This window comes from Maylandia zebra, linkage group LG1 (genome assembly GCF_041146795.1).
Source record: "Maylandia zebra isolate NMK-2024a linkage group LG1, Mzebra_GT3a, whole genome shotgun sequence".
In the NCBI taxonomy this organism is placed as follows: domain Eukaryota; kingdom Metazoa; phylum Chordata; class Actinopteri; order Cichliformes; family Cichlidae; genus Maylandia; species Maylandia zebra.
Window position 1 is genome coordinate 30,910,679 of NC_135167.1, and position 20,071 is coordinate 30,930,749.

At 45.1% G+C, this 20,071-nt stretch overlaps 2 protein-coding genes across 2 annotated transcripts in view; one reads left to right on the forward strand and one right to left on the reverse strand.

The window, feature by feature from the left end:
* The window catches only part of tspan4a (tetraspanin 4a), a 185,816-nt gene that overhangs the window by 38,924 nt on the left and 126,821 nt on the right, over positions 1-20,071 (forward strand). The window lies entirely within an intron of this gene.
* On the reverse strand, positions 3,193-6,029 carry LOC143418998 (uncharacterized). The gene is made up of 2 exons (XM_076884880.1): positions 5,812-6,029; positions 3,193-5,552 (listed from the first exon to the last, which is right to left on the reverse strand). Exon 2 carries the CDS (start codon positions 4,797-4,799, stop codon positions 3,273-3,275), a length of 1,527 nt encoding a protein of 508 aa, XP_076740995.1. The 5' UTR covers positions 4,800-5,552; positions 5,812-6,029; the 3' UTR covers positions 3,193-3,272.

Genomic DNA, 20,071 nt, shown 5'->3' on the forward strand with positions numbered 1-20,071 from the left:
GTTGCTGTCCTCAGCTGACCAGAAGTCAATGCACACAAGTTCCAGTGGCGCACAGGTCTTAATGCTTTCCAACGGGGCCCTAGCTGCTGGCTCTGGGGTCTTGCTGAGAACACACCTGCGGCAATTTCTCACATGACCGCGCACATCCTTCTCCATATCATACCAGAAAAAACGCTGACGAGCCAAGGAGAGTGTGCGAAGTTGACCTTGATGACCAGCATTGTCGTGTATGCCAGACAGCACCACTTGTTTTAGGGAGTCAGGTACCACAAACTGGAATCTCTTGTGTTTGGTCAGTGGGTCCCTCACGACTCTGTAGAGGACACCATTGAGGAATGTGAGCTTATCCCATTGTTTCAGGAGCCGCAACGTATGTTGGTTCTCATGACAGCGCTCACGTCTGGAGGGTCTGCGCTTACGCTCAACATAGCGGGCTACTCTGGAGATCACAGGATCCCCTGTTTGATGAGACAGGAGATCAGCACGGGACAGCGCATGAGTAACATCACAGTCAGGTGGACTGATGGAGGTTAGGTGACCAGCGAGGGATGTTGCACGCTGGCGAGAAGCAGACTCCCACTCACAGAGCGAAGACATGAGAGAAGACACGTCATCAGTTGACAGAGACACACCAAGCACAGCAGAGGGTGGAGCACTGCGTATCGATTGAGGTTGACAGGTCAAACGGAAGGCATCTTGGACACTGGCATCTTTCACACCACTGACTTGCTCTAGCAGCTCAAAGTAGGGCTCCGACAGGAGCCGCTGGGCCAACGGCCTCACAAACGGTTCCCTGCTCAGGGTGTCTGCCACAATGTTCAGCTTTCCAGGAACATATTTGATCTCAAAGCAGTATGGTGCAAGCTTAGAGACCCAACGCTGTTCACAGGCATCCAGCTTTGGCTTAGTCAGAATGTATGTGAGAGGATTGTTATCAGTCCAGACAGTGAACCGATGACCCTTGAGCCAGTGGCTGAACTTATTGCACACAGCCCACTTCAGAGCCAAAAATTCGAGCCGGTGTGCTGGGTATTTGGCCTGACTGCGGCTGAGAGACTTACTAGCAAAGGCTATAGGTCTTGCTCTCTCCTCACCAGCTGGCACCTGGGATAAGACAGCACCCAGCCCATCCATGGAAGCGTCAGTTGAAAGGATGAATGGCCTCTCAAAATCAGGATGTGCCAGCACCGCACAGCTGAGGAGTGCACCTTTGAGTCCCTCAAATGCTTTCTCACAAGCAGGAGTCCAATCTTGAGGGGTGAGCTTGCGAAAAGTTCCAGGTTTCCGACTCCCATGGCAGCCTTTAGTCCTCTTCTGACCGGCAGTTAGAGCAAAGAGTGGCTTCGCAATACGAGAGCACCCTGGAATAAAATGCTGGTAAAACATCACCATGCCAAGGAAGGATCTCACTTTCCTCTGAGAAGGGGTGCAACCGTCACCATCCATAAGGTCAGTCTTCTGAAAATTGGCGATAACCCTCACTTTATCCTGATCAACCGAGACACCACCAGCATCCACGACATGACCCAAAAACCTCACAGAGCGTCTGAGAAAGTGACATTTTTTCTGCGCCAGCTTCAGATTGCTGGTCCTCAGGCGAGAGAAAACAATCTCAAGACGTCTTAGGGCCTCCTCTTCTGAAGGCGCAAACACCAGCAGGTCATCAAGATAACACAGGAGGCTGGAAAAGTTCAAATCACCAAGGATGCTGAGCATCATCCGCATGAAAGATGCTGGGCTGTTGCATAGACCCTGGGGAAGTCTGTTGTACTCATACAGGCCAAGAGGTGTAGTGAAAGCAGTGTACCGTCTGTCAGACTCATGGAGGGGAACGTTGTAGAACCCAGATGTGAGGTCCATGGTGCTGAAGAAAGCATTCCCACCAAGGGCAGCAAGACAGTCAGCCTGATGGGGCAGTGGGTGAGCATCCTTAATGGTTTTGGCATTGAGCCAGCGGAAGTCAGTGCATATCCTCAAGTCACCTGACTTCTTCCAAACCATTACCAGTGGCGAGGCGTATTCGCTGGTGGACTTACTGATGATGCCTTTCATCTCCATGTCTGACAGCACCTCTCGCAACTTGTGATAGTGAGCCGGGGGTACTCTGCGATAGGGAAGCCTGAAAGGGCGGTCGTCAGTGAGGTGGATACGATGGACAAAGTCTTTCACCTCACCACAGTCCAGTTTGTCTCTAGAGAACACATCTTGGTAAGTCAACACAAGCTCCACCAATTTCCTCTTCCACCCATCTGACACTTCACAGCCCTCAATATCAATGTCAGCCAACCCAGCATCTTTGAGTAGCTGTGCAGAGTCAGGCACAGAGTCTGATGAGGGGGGAAAACTGGTATGCTGGTCAGTCAGAGTCTCGCAGAGACCTTGAGTGATGGGCAGGTCCTCCACAGCAATACAAGGAAAGACATCCGCAATCTTAGCATTGCGACGAAGTGTCACAGGGCTCTCTGTTGGGTTAAGGACTTTCATAGGGACCCAACGATCTCCCCACATGGGTGTTATAATGTGCCCCACCATTATGTTCTTTGGAGTGGAACGGGCTGACGTGGGTTCCACAACGACAGTACTTCCTGGAGACACGAGGGCAGAAGGTGGCAGCTTTCCCCAAACTACATATTCTTTTTGTGGCAGGAGAGTGACACTCTTCCGCAACCTGACTGTACCTACTTTATCTGGCAACACAGGAGCAGACCACCGTGAGATACAGCCCAGCAACTGCAGGAAGTCTTCACAATCAGTGCCAGTGTAATTGGAGTTAATAAGCTCCCAGTACTTTGTATCAGCCTTCATCTTCTGAATGAAGGCTGATACATTGCTCCCCACGATGAGCTCATCTTTTTGCCCAGGAACCACAAATGTTGGTACAAGAAACCTAGTCCCATATACTTCAATGTCCAAATCATAGATGCATTTCGGTTGTGTGAAAAGGCCACCGCAACCAACCAGCACCACATTTTCAGGGATATGCTGCGGGATCAGAGCAACACCAGCGGCTCTTAGCTTGCTATCAGCCTCTTCACTTAGTGTGCATGACATACTTCCTGAATCAAGCATGCTTGTCAGGGAACACCGGCCACTGACCGACACTGGAGTGTAAAACAACTCACTAGCCCTGCCAACTCTTTGTGAACCAATAATAACAGTCTTCTCATCAGAGAGGCTACTACAGCAGTTAACATATATGGCTTCTGGGTCTGTTGCATTTCTGAGGGTTTCATCAACACTGCCCATGCTACCCCTCTCGTTACATGGGCTGGCTAGTTTAAAGCAGCATCGGTGGGAGGAGGGACTGAAACGCTTGGTTTCTGGTGCAACTGTGGGCATTCACGCCTCATGTGTCCAGGGTCAAAGCAGCTGTGGCATAGCTTGTACAGCCTACAATGCACATGGGTTGTGTGTTCATGTGAGCCACACACTCTGCACGAAGCACGATGAGCATTGCGGTGCCCATGGGAATGACCTGTGGGTTGTGGGCACCTAGGACCAGTGGCTAGTGATGCAGTGCACATGGACAGAACCTTGTCAAACAGTGCTACCATCTGTTGAACACCTGGCTCAGCTGGAGGAGGGCCAGAAACTGGCAAAGATGGGGGCATGACATGTAGAGTCAAAGGAGGACAAGCAGAGGGCTGCTGCACACTTACCATGCCATCAGAAGAGAGAGGCTGACATGTGGCTGCAGAGGGAACAGAGGGCATAGGATACGAGGCTGGCTCATGTGTTACTGGGACTGCTTGAGCACCGCTGGAGTGGGGCTGGCTGTTAACAGCGACAGGGCTCTGATGCGGGATGGACAGACTTGCTGTATTATGAGACAAAACACTAGACTGTCTCATTTTCCTCACATAGTTGTCCAGACGGCTCTGAACCTCAGCTGCAGTCCACTCCTCAGGGGCCTTCAGTTGAAAAGACAACGTAAGACTGTGGTCAGGACAGTGATTAATGAACATCGAAACAACCTCACTACTGGGGTCCTCTACCATCTTGCCGCGCCTGCGGAGACACTCATCAGCAGCATCAATAGATTTGTTCAACCGGATCCAGTAATCCATGGCGTTCTCACCTGGACGTGGCACAGTACTGTAGAAATCTTTCATGGGCAGGCTGGAATATGTCAAGTCGCTGAAGTTAGACCTCAGTATGTCAAACACAGCAGTAATAGGATCATTCCGATTCAACTCAGGGCGGCAACGAAGTGACACCTTGACCACATCTCTGGCTTTGCCAGTTAGTCTAGACATTAATATGGCAAACATTTCTTCATCTGTGTCACAGCTGATTCTGTGCAGATAACATCTCATCATGTCCTCCCATTCACCGATGGGAAATAGATCTGTGTTGTCACCCTTGAAGTATGGTGGAGCTTTGGTGTCTGACTGAACAACAACCTTCAGCTGGGACTGGTCATTGCAGCTCGAGGGCACATTCTGGGGAGACTGTGGCTGGGTGGGGGCTGGCTGGTGCATAGAGTTAAGAGAGGATGTGATATTTTCCCCAATTTGCTTTGCTAAGTCAGTGATCAAGCTGCTCAACATGTCACTAGTGACAGCCTGGGTGTGTGTTTGGCGTTCGCAAGCAGCTGGTGTGGAGCTAGCTGCTGGCATTAATGGTGAGTGCATCACTGGCTGGTCTACAGTGTGGGCACCAATACCCGGGACTACTGGCCTACCCCTCCCAAAAAACTTTGGAGCAATCTGATGACCCCTCCCCAAACCAAAGGTCATATTACTCCCCGCAGAGAACAGATCAGGCAAAGCGCTATCCACAGTTTCCTCACTTAACATGTTGGCCCAAGTGAGATATCACTGTTCAACAGCAAAAAAAAACGAGCCTAACCCCCACACACAATTATGCAAAACTTCACAAAACAATGAAATGTGGGGAGAAGAAAAAAAACATCAAAGAATCAAAACACCATAGAAAATAAAATGTTGTTTTCTCCTCTCAATTAAAACAGGCTGTAAAAGCCAATATCAATAGAGAAAAAAAAATTACAATCCGTGCCTGTATAATTTGAGGCAACAATATGAAACAGTGACAGAAATGATCACCTACGTATTTGCCCTTTAAGTTCACACGTGACAGAGATGCCTGCAAGCCAAATTACGGGGCATCGATCACACACGCGATATAAAAACCTGTGAGTCAAAGCGCAGGGCACAGGATTCTAGCACACAGCTGCAGAGAGGAGGCGGGAAAACAGCGGCAGCAGAAGGAGGAGGGGTGGATCGCGGATTGGCGATGTGACGGGTCAGCGGCACCAAGTGTAACCGGTGTGATTCTGCGTTGTGTCTGATAAAAAAGGTAAAAGAAAGAAAGACCTCCAAGTAAATAATTTGCCCACTCCAGCTCCTCTCCCACAGGGGAATTGTAGAAAAAGGGCGTGGCATTTATTTTTACATTAAACATAAAATATGCATTTACACGTAACATATTTGACATAAGATAAAACAAAAACAACATGAAATCTGACATACCTGATAAAAAAGGTAAAAGAAAGAAAGACCTCCAAGTAAATAATTTGCCCACTCCAGCTCCTACGACCAAATACAGACAGTGGGGAAGAGGATTAGCTCAACCCACCACAACTCCCAAGCTAGCAAGGAATACATATTCATGCTATCATTTATGGCGCCTAAAACACATTTATGACACACACATACTACACACTTATAACATCTTACAAAAACAGGCTCAATAATGACAATAACTGAATTAAAATCGCAATCATAAACATCAGGGTGGTTAAATATGAATTATGTGTGCTTTAAGGTGCTGGAAAGAAATGACACCCACCTCTCCCACAGGGGAATTGTAGAAAAAGGGGAGAGGCAAAAGGGGTACACTGTATTTATAGTATTGCACCAAAGAAGAAGAAAAGAATGAGGAGGGGCTCTAACTGATAATGAACACAACTACAGGCTTGGAGGTCCTAAAAGTCAGGTATAAAAGGAGAAGTTTGGGGGTTTAGAACACATTTTGTGTAATTATAACAATGTTATTTATGACTCTGTTACACTTTATTCAAATGCAGCAGAGAATAGGTGAGTCTTCAACCTGGATTTAAATAAACTGAGTGTTTCTGGAACTATACTATACTAACTATATACTAACTATACTGGAAATGATGGTACTTTTGGCTTGACCAAAAGGACCAAAGCTTTTTTTTTTTTCATTATTTTCTGGGATCTGAAAGGAAGTAGGGCCCCCAGTCTAAATTTACTTAAGGCCCTATAGTACTTTGGACCGGCCCTGGATGAGGTAATCTGCTGACCCGGGCGGTCCTGTCAGCGTTCTCTCAAAAACTGGCCCTGTTCGGGACAAAGCTGAAAGCAGCGTCTTATATGCTCTGAAAGACCCCACATAGAACAAGAAAGCTAAGCAGCATGGTTGCTGCTATGAACTGTTCCGCGGGCAGGTCTTCTTAGTTACCAAAGCCATTGATGACGTCTGTTCATCTCCTCCTGAACAACCTGACAGAGTAAGTCAGGCCGCGTGACTACCGCAGCTCCCGCACCGCGACTCAACAGGGCCATTTTCTAGAAATGTCTGAGCACACCTGCTTTCACGTGGTTCCTAAAATGCCCCCGATTAAACGGTCAGGTCGCTGGTACCGGGACATTCCGGTCAAATTACCCGGAACGCAGATAGCGACTCAGAACGTAAAAGGATAAAAGGGCGCGGTTTCCCGCCGCCTTGACTGGAAGACGGGTTGAAAACTTAAATTAACGTGCACAAACACGCTGCGAAAAGTGAGCCACCATGACAAACGCTTTCTTCAGAACATGTTATAAAAGAACGGTGTGGATAAAGACAGCTAATGTAAGAATTGGTCACTTACCTGAAAACGTTACCAAGTCTGCAGTGGATGTGTGTCTGTCTCGTTCAACGTGCAGAAAATCTCCCATGAGGCCATGCTCCTCGCGTGCGGTACATGCCAAAGGTCATTAGTCTTACTCAAAGTTTTAAGTTAGTATTGGGGGACAAAATTATATTGATTTTTGAACCATGAATAATTAAAGTTAAAGACAATGATAAGTATGAATACCAGTGTCTCAGTTATTATGAGTACTTTCTATGAGATATATTGAGTAGATTTAAATAATGCACCCTGTGTTTCAAATACAGAATTTTTTCTTTTAAATAAACTTGAACAAAAGAGCTCAGTTCAACTCAAAAACTGGTGTTGAAAATTTAAGCATTCTTTTCAGTATTTTCAACTCAAGATAACACTTTTGTGATTTTCAAAGATTTAATCAAGGTCATCTAACTTAGAATTATAATGATATTTACTAAGCCCCTGAATAATTTTTTAGGGTGCATGGGTCGAGCTAAGATGGGAATTACATAGGGTCAGTAAATTTATTAACCAACAGCAGCATCATGCTGTGAGCTGTAAGGCCAGGCAAGCAGCCACAGACGTGACTGCAAACAGCAGTTTAGTGAGAGGCCTTTTTCATGTGTCAGCAGGCAAGTGTAATAGCATGCATGCGTAAGAGAATCAATTAAATTCAAGGTCATAACAATGCCATTACCAGACCTAAGCAAGTGGGCTACGTCTTTTAAAGCAATTGCCTTTGACACTCACTCCTTGTACATGTGACAGCTGCAGTGGACAAACAGATGGAAGGTCGGAGAGAGTGACAGGAAAAACTGATTAGCAACTGTACAACAAATGGGCTTCTAACCTGCTGCCCAAAGGTCTGAAAGTGTACTCGGTAACACTTTATGCTATGTAAAGGGTGTAATTCCCCTGTAATTAAATGGATTTTCAATTTGCTGTAAATTCACTGTACTTTTCAGGCACAGGCTGCGTTGTGGGGTGGATTACTCTGGGCTTTTTACATCTTTATTTAAGAATCATTATGTTGACGTGCATGATGGATGTTCTGTTATTTAATTGACCATTTGTTTTATCAATATAAATGCAATACAGTGGGCCCTCGTTTATTGCAGGAGTTACGTTTGAAAAATAACCCGCAATAGGTGAGATCCGCGATGTAGCCAACTTTAGTTTTTGCAATTATTATAGATGTTTTAAGGCTGTAAAACCCCTCACTACACACTTTATATACTTTTCTCATACGTTAAATTCTACCTTCTTTTATCATGTCCAGAAGTCCAACTTCTTGTGCAATGGTAGCATCTTCCTTTGCCTTTTGGGTGCTCCCACAGGTGCCTTTGATGGTGCAAAACGTTTCGTTGACATCGTTGTGTTTGTTGGGGAGAAAACTTACAAACATACAGTACAGCACTTCAGAGTCACACTGCTAGGGATCGAAGATTTATGTAAATTTGACAAGCTGAACTCATTCTGTACTCATTCTGTACTGATATGTTGAAATAATATGTAATTAAAGTGTAATTACATTATCGTAAAGTGTTTCTGTGTATTCAAAATGAGCAGCACCTCTTCCCCATTAACCTGTTATAGAGTTGAATTTTAAAGTGAAGTTCAAATAAATAAATCTGACACTAAGTGGTTACAACTCATATACTCTCCCTCTCCCTCTCTCTCTTTTTTCCTACCAAAAATGCTTTTATTATTACATTTATCTGTTGGGTTGGGAAATGGTGGCACTGACAAAAACACAGGAGGTGGAGCTGAAGGTGGCAGAGGTAAGATGTTAGGATTTTTTTGGGGAAGTGACCAGGAGGGACAGGATTAGAACTGAGTATACCAGAGGGGCAGCTATATCACAGAGATAGCTGCTGTTGAAGATGGAGCTGCCAGGCAAGAGTTAGAGAGGAGGATCCCAGTCCCTCTTCACTATATCATAGGAGGAGATGCAGAGGGTTGATGTGACAGGAGAGGATGCTAGGGATAGGGTGAGACGGAAGAAGAGGATCTTTTATGGCAACCCGTCAAAAGAAAGAAAAAAAAAAAAGAGAAGGCGATCAGTAAACTGAGAGAACAGTGGTTTGAGTTATGGAAAATGACACAAAATGATTTGAGATGGTTAATAATGACACTCATAACAGTGTGGTCAGTTTATATATCTGTGTGAGTGCATTAAAGCCTATTAATATTTGACAGCCGAACTGCTTGAGTGTAAGTTTCCTGCATTAGTCCTGCTCAGTGGCGCCATTGAACATTTACACAAAGCTGGATCTTTCACTGTTGTTCAAGGTGAACAGGGAGAACGCATGCTATCTAGTGCACTGGCATGGTTCACTGATGAGTTTTTGATTGTTTGTGAACAATAGCGGCACTCAATGGTGCAAAGAAGGCAAGCATGTCTGCTCCCTCAGTATCCCTTTTTTTAAAAGATTTTAGTGTTTCTGGCCACCTGGTGAGTGTACGTGTTACGTCCCTCTGCAGCTTCTAATCGTCTCAGTGTTTTCAGCTGGTGCTAATTGGCCACACCTAGTCAGGTGTGGATAAAAGCATACCTGAGGCAAGCTTTCCGGCAGTGCACTAGTCTTTGCCTTGGTGGCATCAGCCATTTTAGCCAACCTGGTTTTCCATTTTAGGATGAAACCTCTTCTCACCCACACTCTGTTGTTCGTGTCCTTTTTTTATGTTGCGGCTTTTGAGCCGGGTCCTAACATAAGTGGGGGCTCGTCCGGGATATTTGGACATTTTAGTGGAGACTGAATGTCAGTTTGTTTTGCTTTTAAGTGGGTGAGTGATGGTGGTCACTGTAATTGAGCAAACTCCCTTTAGTTAGTGTGTTTCAGCTGGGTGGCTGTGCTGCCCTTCCATCGAAGCACTTGTTTGTTGTTTTGCTTTATTGTTTTAGTTTATTGTGTTTGGTGGCTATCCTGGGTGGGGGTACGCTTCAGAGTTTGGTAGGAGACTATATCTCTGGTCTGCTGCCTGCTCTCGAGTTCGCATTTAAAGTTGCCTCGAGCCTGGTACACCACTGAAGACTAGGGTAGGAAAAGTAAGGGTTTTTTTGTTTTTAGTGTTTTAGGCTGGGAGTTGCACATAGTAAATCAGTGGCACCAAACTCGGTAGGAGGTTTGAGACCATTCATGATTATGGTCTGTAGTTGAGGCAGGTAGGCTGTTTTTAAGTTGGCATTGTGTGCACACCCTGTGTGTGCATATGTCAGTGTGGATGGATGCTAATGAGATCCTTGTGAGGTGAGTGTTTTGTGCTGTGACCTTTAGTGTTGTGGGGAATATGGCTATTTTGTTGGATCACTTGTGAGTGTTGTTGGCCAGGTGATGGCAATAACACTGTGGGGTGCTGAGCCACCCTTGATGTGATCATTGTGTGGCCATAGCTCTCCATTTTGTGGTTGGTCACTAGTATGCTTGATTTACTGAACTTTTTGGATTAAAGTAACTTGTTGTGGTATAGGGCCACTTGTATGTGACTGTTTGTGTGGTGGAGACAACAGATCACTTAGTTGTGATTATTTGTTGCTACTTTTGGTTTTGTGTTGTAGCAGATCAGGTAATCATTTTGGGTTTGTGACTGTTGTGCTCCTTTGTGTTGGTCACATGTTACTTTTTGTCTGTTCAGTGTGGCAACTTCAAATCCTCATGCCCATCCATGCTTAGAGATACCAACTATAACGTGAACACTGTGCTTCTGTTACCTTTAACTTTTATTCCAGGTTTGTGGGTAAAGGAACTGAAGGCTTCAGAGGGGCTTTTAATAAATTTAAGGGTCCTAGAGGAACCCTTTTAAGGGAGGAGGTGTTACGTCCCTCTGCAGCTTCTAATCGTCTCAGTGTTTTCAGCTGGTGCTAATTGGCCACACCTAGTCAGGTGTGGATAAAAGCATACCTGAGGCAAGCTTTCCGGCAGTGCACTAGTCTTTGCCTTGGTGGCATCAGCCATTTTAGCCAACTTGGTTTTCCATTTTAGGATGAAACCTCTTCTCACCCACACTCTGTTGTTCGTCTCCTTTTTATATGTTGCGGCTTTTGAGCCGGGTCGTAACAGTACGCTTCACATTCAGTTTCATCTCCATGACAACCGACCAAACTTCACTCACTGAATAGGCTGCCTTAAATGCCTGAAATCTCTTTAACAGCTCAAGAGATGCGTCAGGGTTTACATATGCTACTGTGGCACTTTCAGACTGAGCGACTAACAGTTACATTTAAGAAAATATTAGAACATCAGCCTTTTCTTTTCAGTAGTGCATGGCCTTTACCGCTCAGTGGTGTGCTCTGGGTGTTGAAGGGCAGGTCCACAGGGACTCCTTTTTTTATTTATTTTACGCTACAAAACTGACCAGCTTTAAGCTTCAGCCCTTTGCCTTGTTGCACAGAATACAGAACAGTCATCTCTTTTCTGTTTTCTTCAGTGTAAGTAGGCGCAGAGCCATTCCATTCTTCTGCCCACTGTTCAGGTCTTTGAATGGAGAGTATTTGTGTTTTGGCTCTGAGCGTGGCACACTGCATAATTGCATTTTGCCGTGTCAGGTCTCACAACTGCAGACTTCAGTGGGTTCATCCACAGACACACGCCTGATTAACAATAGGCTGGCTCACATGCTTTTCATGGTTACTTAATTGTTTTGTGTCCTCTCATGTAACCCACTCTCTCTGGCATTATATTAATTAAACCTTTTAGTTAACGGCATAACTCATGCTGTTAAATCAGAAAGTACAAAGGTATTAAGTCGCCACACTGAACTAATAGTGGGCCAAGGTATGAGTCATTTTCCTCTCAGGCTTTGTGGAGTGATATTATGAATTCATGGTGGTTGAATGTCAAAATTATTATTATATTTTTAGATTTGTGCTTAATTTGCACTATTAGCCATGCAGGATGCATCAACTCTGCCTTGTACTGTATGCCAGCACAGTCTCACCTAAACAGAATCAGATAAGCAGACTCTGTCTGTCTGCTTATTGATAAAAACAAAGAGTCTTGTCAGCTACTGACACTCTTTCCTCCGAAGACTACCATATAGGCCCTTTATGCAACTATATGAATAAATGTATGTAAAATGTGCGCAGTGTCATCACCTTTACAAGGGCAGAATTTGGCACCCTGCATCCCTTAAAATAAAGGGTCTAATTCTAACTCAAACCATCATCATTTTTTAAACTTCAATTTAATCAAGTTCTTCAGTGCCAAGTGAAAATTAGACGTGCTGATCTGCACATTTAAAACAGACTTGGACTCAATATTCACCTCTTTATTTAGGATGGACCTATTAATAACTTTTACACTACTTTATAAATGTGTGTGTATATATATCTATATCGATCGATATATATATATATATATATATATATATATATATATATATATATATATTAAAAAAAAAAAACACCCAGCACGCCCCTGCGGGCGGTTTATCCTTCAAGCTCGGGTCCTCTACCAGAGGCCTGGGAGCTTGAGGGTCCTGCGCAGTATCTTAGCTGTTCCCAGGACTGCGCTCTTCTGGACAGAAATCTCCGATGTTGTTCCCGGGATCTGCTGGAGCCACTCGCCTAGCTTGGGAGTCACCGCACCTAGTGCTCCGATTACCACGGGGACCACCATTACCTTCACCCTCCACATCCTCTCGAGCTCTTCTCTGAGCCCTTGGTATTTCTCCAGCTTCTCGTGTTCCTTCTTCCTGATATTGCTGTCATTCGGAACCGCTACATCGATCACTACGGCCGTCTTCTTCTGTTTATCTACCACCACTATGTCCGGTTGGTTAGCCACCACCATTTTATCCGTCTGTATCTGGAAGTCCCACAGGATCTTAGCTCGGTCATTCTCCACCACCCTTGGGGGCATCTCCCATTTTGACCTCGGGACTTCCAGGTTATACTCGGCACAGATGTTCCTGTACACTATGCCGGCCACTTGGTTATGGCGTTCCATGTATGCCTTGCCTGCTAGCATCTTGCACCCTGCTGTTATGTGCTGGATTGTCTCTGGGGCATCTTTACACAGCCTGCACCTGGGGTCTTGCCTGGTGTGATAGACCCCAGCCTCTATGGATCTTGTGCTCAGAGCTTGTTCTTGTGCTGCCATGATTAGTGCCTCTGTGCTGTCTTTCAGTCCAGCTTTGTCCAGCCACTGGTAGGATTTCTGGATATCAGCCACCTCCTCTATCTGCCGGTGGTACATACCGTGCAGGGGCCTGTCCTTCCATGATGGTTCCTCGTCTCCCTCCTCTTTCTTGGGTTTCTGCTGCCTGAGGTATTCACTGAGCACTCGGTCAGTTGGGGCCATCTTCCCAATGTATTCTTGGATGTTCGTTGTCTCATCCTGGACTGTGGTGCTGACACTCACCAGTCCCCGGCCCCCTTCCTTCCGCTTAGCGTACAGCCTCAGGGTGCTGGACTTGGGGTGAAACCCTCCATGCATGGTAAGGAGCTTTCTTGTCTTTATGTCAGTGGCTTCTATCTCCTCCTTTGGCCAGCCTATTACCCCAGCAGGGTACCTGATCACGGGCAGGGCGTACGTGTTGATGGCCCGGATCTTGTTCTTACCATTCAGCTGACTCCTCAGGACTTGCCTGACCCTCTGCAGGTACTTGGTGGTTGCAGCTTTTCTAGCGGCCTCTTCATGGTTCCCATTCGCCTGCGGGATCCCCAAGTACTTGTAACTGTCCTCTATGTCTGCAATGTTGCCTTCTGGTAGTTCAATCCCCTCAGTTCTGACTACCTTCCCTCTCTTTGTTACCATCCGACTACACTTCTCCAGTCCGAACGACATTCCAATGTCATTGCTGTATAGCCTGGTAGTGTGGATCAGTGAATCGATGTCTCGTTCACTCTTGGCATACAGCTTGATGTCATCCATGTACAGGAGGTGGCTGACAACTGCTCCGTTCCGTAGTCGGTATCTGTAGCCAGTCTTGTTAATGATCTCACTGAGGGGGTTCAGGCCTATGCAGAACAGCAGTGGGGACAGAGCATCTCCTTGGTAGATCCCGCACTTGATGGTGACTTGTGCTATGGGCTTGGAGTTGGCCTCTAGTGTTGTACGCCACATCCCCATTGAGTTCCTGATGAAGGCTCTTAGGGTCCCATTGATCTTGTACAATTCTAGGCATTCCAGTATCCAGCTGTGGGGCATTGAGTCATAGGCCTTCTTGTAATCAATCCAGGCAGTGCACAGGTTGGTCAGTCTGGTCTTGCAGTCTCTGCTGACTGTTCTGTCTACCAGTAGCTGGTGTTTTGCGCCTCTGGTATTCTTGCCAATTCCTTTCTGTGTCCCGCTCATGTATTGACCCATGTGCCTGTTCATCTTAGCCGATATGATGCCTGACAGGAGCTTCCATGTAGTACTGAGGCAGGTTATTGGTCGGTAGTTGGAGGGGACCGGTCCCTTCTTGGGGTCCTTGGGGATCAGGACCGTCCGGCCTTCAGTTAGCCATTCCGGGTGTCTCTCGTTAACTAGCAGCTGGTTCATTTGTGCTGCCAGACGCTCGTGGAGTGCAGTCAGCTTCTTCAGCCAGTAGGCGTGAACCATGTCAGGTCCTGGTGCTGTCCAACTCTTCATACTGGAGACCCTTTCTTGGATATCTGCCACTGTGATGGTTACTGGACCCTGTTCAGGGAGGTCGCTGTGGTCAGCCCTCAGATCCTCTAGCCACTGAGCATTGCCGTTATGGGTTGCATCCTTCTCCCATATGCTCTTCCAGTATTGCTCCGTCTCCAGCCTTGGTGGTGCTGTTCTCTTATTGTTCCCTTGCCACTGAGAATACACCTTTGCTGGTTCTGTGGAGAACAGCTGGTTTATTCTCCTGCCTTCTATCTCTCTGGTGTACCTCCTCAAGCGGCTGGCTAAGGCTGTGAGTCTTTGCTTGGCAGTTTCCAAGGCCTCAGGTATGGACAGCTTGCTGTATTTCTTAGGCACCTTATTTGTCGCACCTTTCTGCAACTCCGTTAGTTGGCTAACCTCCCTCCGTGCTACTTTGATCTTGCCCTCTAGCCTCCTTCTCCATGGAGGGTACTGCCCCTTGTCGCTGTTCAACGTGTAGCCAAGCATCTCACTGATCACTGTTGCCGTATTGTAGATCAGCTTGTTAGTGTCGGTAATCGTGGTTGTAGGTATTGTCCGTAGTGCTGCATTAACATCATCTAGCAGACCTTCTGAGGGTACTTCACGTAATCTTGGTAACCGGCTACGGGGGATCCAGGTTTCAAGCTTGGCCATGACCCTATTTTTCAGGTCAGTTCCTCTCGCACTCAACGATCCTTCTCCTATCGCACTTGGGGCTATGTACCCAATCTCGGGTGGGGGTGATGATATCGCCCCCCTGACCTGGCGTCCTGACTCCTCCTTGCCGTAGCATTTGTGTTGTACCTCGTCAATCTCTAGCTGTGAGAGCAGTCCCTTCTTTCGAATGTTGGAACACTGAGCTACTAGTTGTTTCGCCGTCATTGTGGATGTTGGGTATCGAAGAATCCATAGGTCCCTCATCCTATTCATGTAGCCCCTTCCGCCGGGGTCACTTAGTAGCATTCCAACAACGCCCTGTTTTCGTCTCTTGCCCACCGATTCCTTCTTGTTCCAGTAGCCCACTTTTCGTCAGGGTGCCCTGGTTCCTCAACACCTGACGCGGACCTTGTTGATCCGGGCGATGTCCGAGCCGGCATGCCTTCATATTTATCTGTCTCGCTCGTGTGTGTGTGTGTGTGTGTGTGTGTGTGTGTGTGTGTATACCGTATTTTCACGACCATAAGACGCACTGTGCTAAAAGGCGCATACAAGTGTGCGTATTTAAAAATAAAGCAGGAGCAAAACAAAGTTTGGTACTCACATTTTTATCATCAATCAAACCCATCGAAGTCCTCATCCTCTGTGTCTGAATTGAACAGCTGCGCTAAATCTTCATCAAACATGCCAGGTTCACTTTCTTCACTGTCAGAGTCACTTTCCGTGCCGTGCGGCTCCTCGGAAATGATGCCGGCTTTTGCGAAAGCTCGAACAACAGTGCCAGCAGACATGTTAGCCCAAGCATCTACAATCCATTGGCAAATTGTGGCGTAACTCGCCCGGCGCTGGTTTCCACTCTTGGTTAAACTGTGGTCTCCATCGGTCATCCATCGCTGGATGTGTTTGTCGCCGATGTGTTTGCTGCAGTAGGAGCGGAAGATGGCCAGCTTTTCCTTATAATCCGCTGGAAGTTGCTGCGCTACCCTAGTCCTGGTCCGGATGGAAAAATGGCACAGTTTCATAAAAAGTGAAAGTGAAACTGCTTTTAGCCGAATGGTGACCGTCGAAACGCTTCTCCCGCTCGTTCTTTGCTCGATGATCGCCTTATGTCCGCGGAAACTCAGCTGCGTCTTCTTGACCTGCCGGAGCTTGTTTTCCAGCTTTCTCCACTTGCGAACCATCGATTCATTAATCTTAAATTCTCTCGCCGCTGCTCGATTTCCATGTTCCTCCGCGTAGCTGATGGCCTTCAGTTTAAACTGTGCTTCGTAAGCGTGTCTCTTTGCCATTTTCAGGGTTGTTAAAACAACGATGTCCTGCATAACGCACATACCTGTATAAAAGAACAGGTATGTGCAATAAAGTCAACGCACACACTTCACCCTTTAGCGTTCTCATGGTGTTCTCTACTACGTCCTCCTTACAACACACAGGGCGCACTGCGCTATAGGGCGCGCCGCACTTTTTGAAGAAAATCTAAGACTTTTAAGTGCGCCTTATGGTTGTGAAAATACGGTATGTATATGTATTTGTGTGTGTGTGTGTGTGTGTGTATATAAAAAAATCTACTAAGTGTATATTTTATGAATAAATATAAATATATCACCAAAATTTCAGCAGTACTTTAAAGTTAAAATTATTTGCACTCCTTTTAATGTGAGAGATAAAGTTATGTAGACATTAAAATGATTCCTGCCTTTCAAAATTGCTAATAAGCTTTGGTTAGATTGCTTCTAAATACATATTTGATTTTTGCTTTGTGAAGTTCAGTTTCAGCTTTCAGAGCCTTACAATAAGAGAAGGAATAAATGGTAAAATGGTAAATGGCCTGTATTTATATAGCGCTTTTCTAGTCCCTAAGGACCCCAAAGCGCTTTACATATCCAGTCATCCACCCATTCACGCACACATTCACACACTGGTGATGGTAAGCTACATTGTAGCCACAGCCACCCTGGGGCGCACTGACAGAGGCGAGGCTGCCGGACACTGGCGCTACCAGGCCCTCTGACCACCACCAGTAGGCAACGGGTGAAGTGTCTTGCCCAAGGACACAACGACCGAGGCTGTCCAAGCTGGGGCTCGAACCGGCAACCTTCCGATTACAAGGCGAACTCCCAACTCTTGAGCCACGATATAGGGGAAGTAGGCTAAATTACTTATACAGTTAAAAACCCCTGCGTACTCGCTACTCTTGGTCTACTCCACATTTAATTCAATTCAGTTTAAATATATTTTGCCAAATCACAACAAAAGTCATCTCAAGGCACTTTATATTGTAGGATAAAGACCCTACAATAATAGAGAGAAATCCTAACAACTAGAGGACCCCCTATGAGCAAGCACTTTGGCAACAGTGGGAAGGAAAAACTCCTTTTTCACAGGAAGTTGCTGAGATTGGCTGGTGGTTAGAGGAGGAAGATAGGAGGAAGCCGTGCTGTGGAATAGAGCCAAGGATTAATAATAACTTATAATTAAATGCAAAGTGGTTTATAAACACATGGTGAGTAAAAAGGGTTTAGAGAAGGCGAAACACTCAGCATCATGGGAAGCCCCCAGCAGCCTACGTCTATTGCAGCCTAGGATTCAGGACCACATGGTCCAGCCCTAACTAAGTTGTGTCAAAAAAGAAAGTCTTGAGTCTAATTTTAAAAGTAGAGACCTTGTCTATCTCCTGAATCCGAGCTGGGAGCAGGTTCTACAGAAGAGGGGCCTGAAAGCTTTTAAATATCCCAGGTACCACAAGTAAACCAGACGTCTGAGAGCGAAGTGCTCTATTAGTGTGATGTGATACTATGATGTCTTTAAGATAAGATGGGGCCTGATTATTCAAGACCTTGTATGTGATGAGAAGGATTTTAGATTTGATTCTGGATTTAACAGATAATGAGTATTCTAAATTGTAAATTGTGAAAATATGTACATAGCCTTTTGAAGCTCAGATTCTTTTTATTTTATTTGTATGTATTTTGCATAGCTTGTATTTCTTTGGGGTGTTTTTCATTGTACTTGTAAATTTGTAGTTTTTCTAATTGTTTTTAAATGTTTTTTTTTCTATTCTATTTATCTGTCTATGCCTATTTTTAAAAAAAAAAAAAAAAAAAAAATCTTGATCTCAGTGAGACTGCAGGCAAAGCTGGATCTATTAGTAAGTTCCTCAAGCGGTTACGCAAACTTTCTACTGATAACAGAATTCAGCATTATCTTTTTGTCAAAACACAAACCAGCCGATTTAGATTTCTGACTGTGAAAGAAGAAATGTCAAGCTGTTCTTTCCTTCAGGTGATTTTAGACACGCTCAAGGTTGTAGATTCAGCCCTGAATCCAGAGAAAGTCGTTTTGTGTGCTGTTGTTGCTGTGCTTCAGATTACGTCTACATATTTAGGTGTTATTTATTATTTAAACTCTAAGTAACAAACAAAAATGACCCCAGTGTGTTTGGAAGAAATCTGAAGACCAAAAGCAGATATAATAATCTGTTTCTCCCATTAATTCTGTTTTAAATAGTATCTCTTATTATGTTCGATTACCATTTCCACTACAAGGCTCCTAAATAATTTATTTTCTATTTGTTCTGTGATTTGCTTTTTTTACTCTGCAATGCTGGTTTCAGCTTTTACTAAACCCTTTAGTCACGTATCTTGATGCATATATTTTGTCTTATTGTCTGTAATTCTTTGTCAGCAAAGCAAATTTTAAATCCCTCTTAGTCAGCTGATTCGGTAAAAACATGGCTATTTCTCACAGGAGCGGCTCTTATTAATCTTCATTTCCCTGAGTCTTCAATGGTGTCATGGTGTCATGATGTTGTGAAAATGTGCTTTCAGTCAGCTCATATGCCTCACATTCACAGCTGTGTTTTTGGACAGTGATGTCCTGACAGCACCTGAGCCATGCATATTCTCAGTATGTGATAATTAAACACTAATAATAGTGTGATATTTAGGCCTGCACATTACCCATGAACAGAAATCTGCAGGATCTGCGGTGCAGACATACAGTAAAGCTACTTTTTAAGTTTTTTTTAATTTTTTTATCAGGACTTAACCTAAAAAACACGTTTTCAGTTATTTAAGCTGTATTTCAGCTACAGCAGTCAAACTACATCAATAGGATATAAACGATGGAAATAGCCATTGAGCGCTTATCTGTAGTTTGTGAAGCCCTTTTTAGGGGCTTTACATGTTAGCATGATTGCTTGGCATCATCTGAAGTGGCTACATTTGGAAGAGGTGCTACATTATCAAAACACTCACAAGATCTGGTTGTAAGATGCATCTATACTGCATGAGAGCATTACTTGGATATGTTATCCATCCATCCATCTATTCATCAGATCACCAGTCAAAGGACTAATGCTAACTTTCACATCTATGGCCAATTTAGAATCACCAGATAACCCAGCGAGCATGTGTTTAGAATACATCCATGCCAGGCTATTTAGGGCCTTTTTGGGATGACTTTGCATGCTCTCCCAGGGCCCAGGGTGGAACAGTGGTGCAAGAAGGTCCTGGAGTTGAATCCAGATACCAGAAATCTTGTCAATTACGGGTAAATAAAAATTAAATAGAATTTTACTCACCAAAACTGGACTATGGGCTTCTTGGATGACCTATACCACACATGAGACCATTTTGCATGTGCTTTGGCACAAAAGGCACCAAAGCTACAAACACTGTTGAATTAGTTCAGGTAAATCCTAGCAGACAGCAAGCAGCCTAGTTGGCACCCACATCTCACCCATTCCCTGATTAAAGTGAGAGGTTATTAAAAATAATCACAGCCTCGTGAGCAGGAAAATTAGAGGAAGAGACCAGGCTGTAAACATAGGGTGCCTATAGGGACCCAACTTCAAGTACCCATTCAAGGAACAACAGTTTTTGGCACGTCAATGATCTACTTTTTAACCCCAGCGGTTGGTTTCTGTTTAATAATGACAATTTTTGTGTCCAGTTTGATTTTAGCCTTACTGATGTTTTTT

Excerpts from the sequence above, each read along its gene's own strand:
- LOC143418998 (XM_076884880.1), bottom strand. The coding sequence starts at position 4,799 with ATGTTAAGTGAGGAAACTGTGGATAGCGCTTTGCCTGATCTGTTCTCT.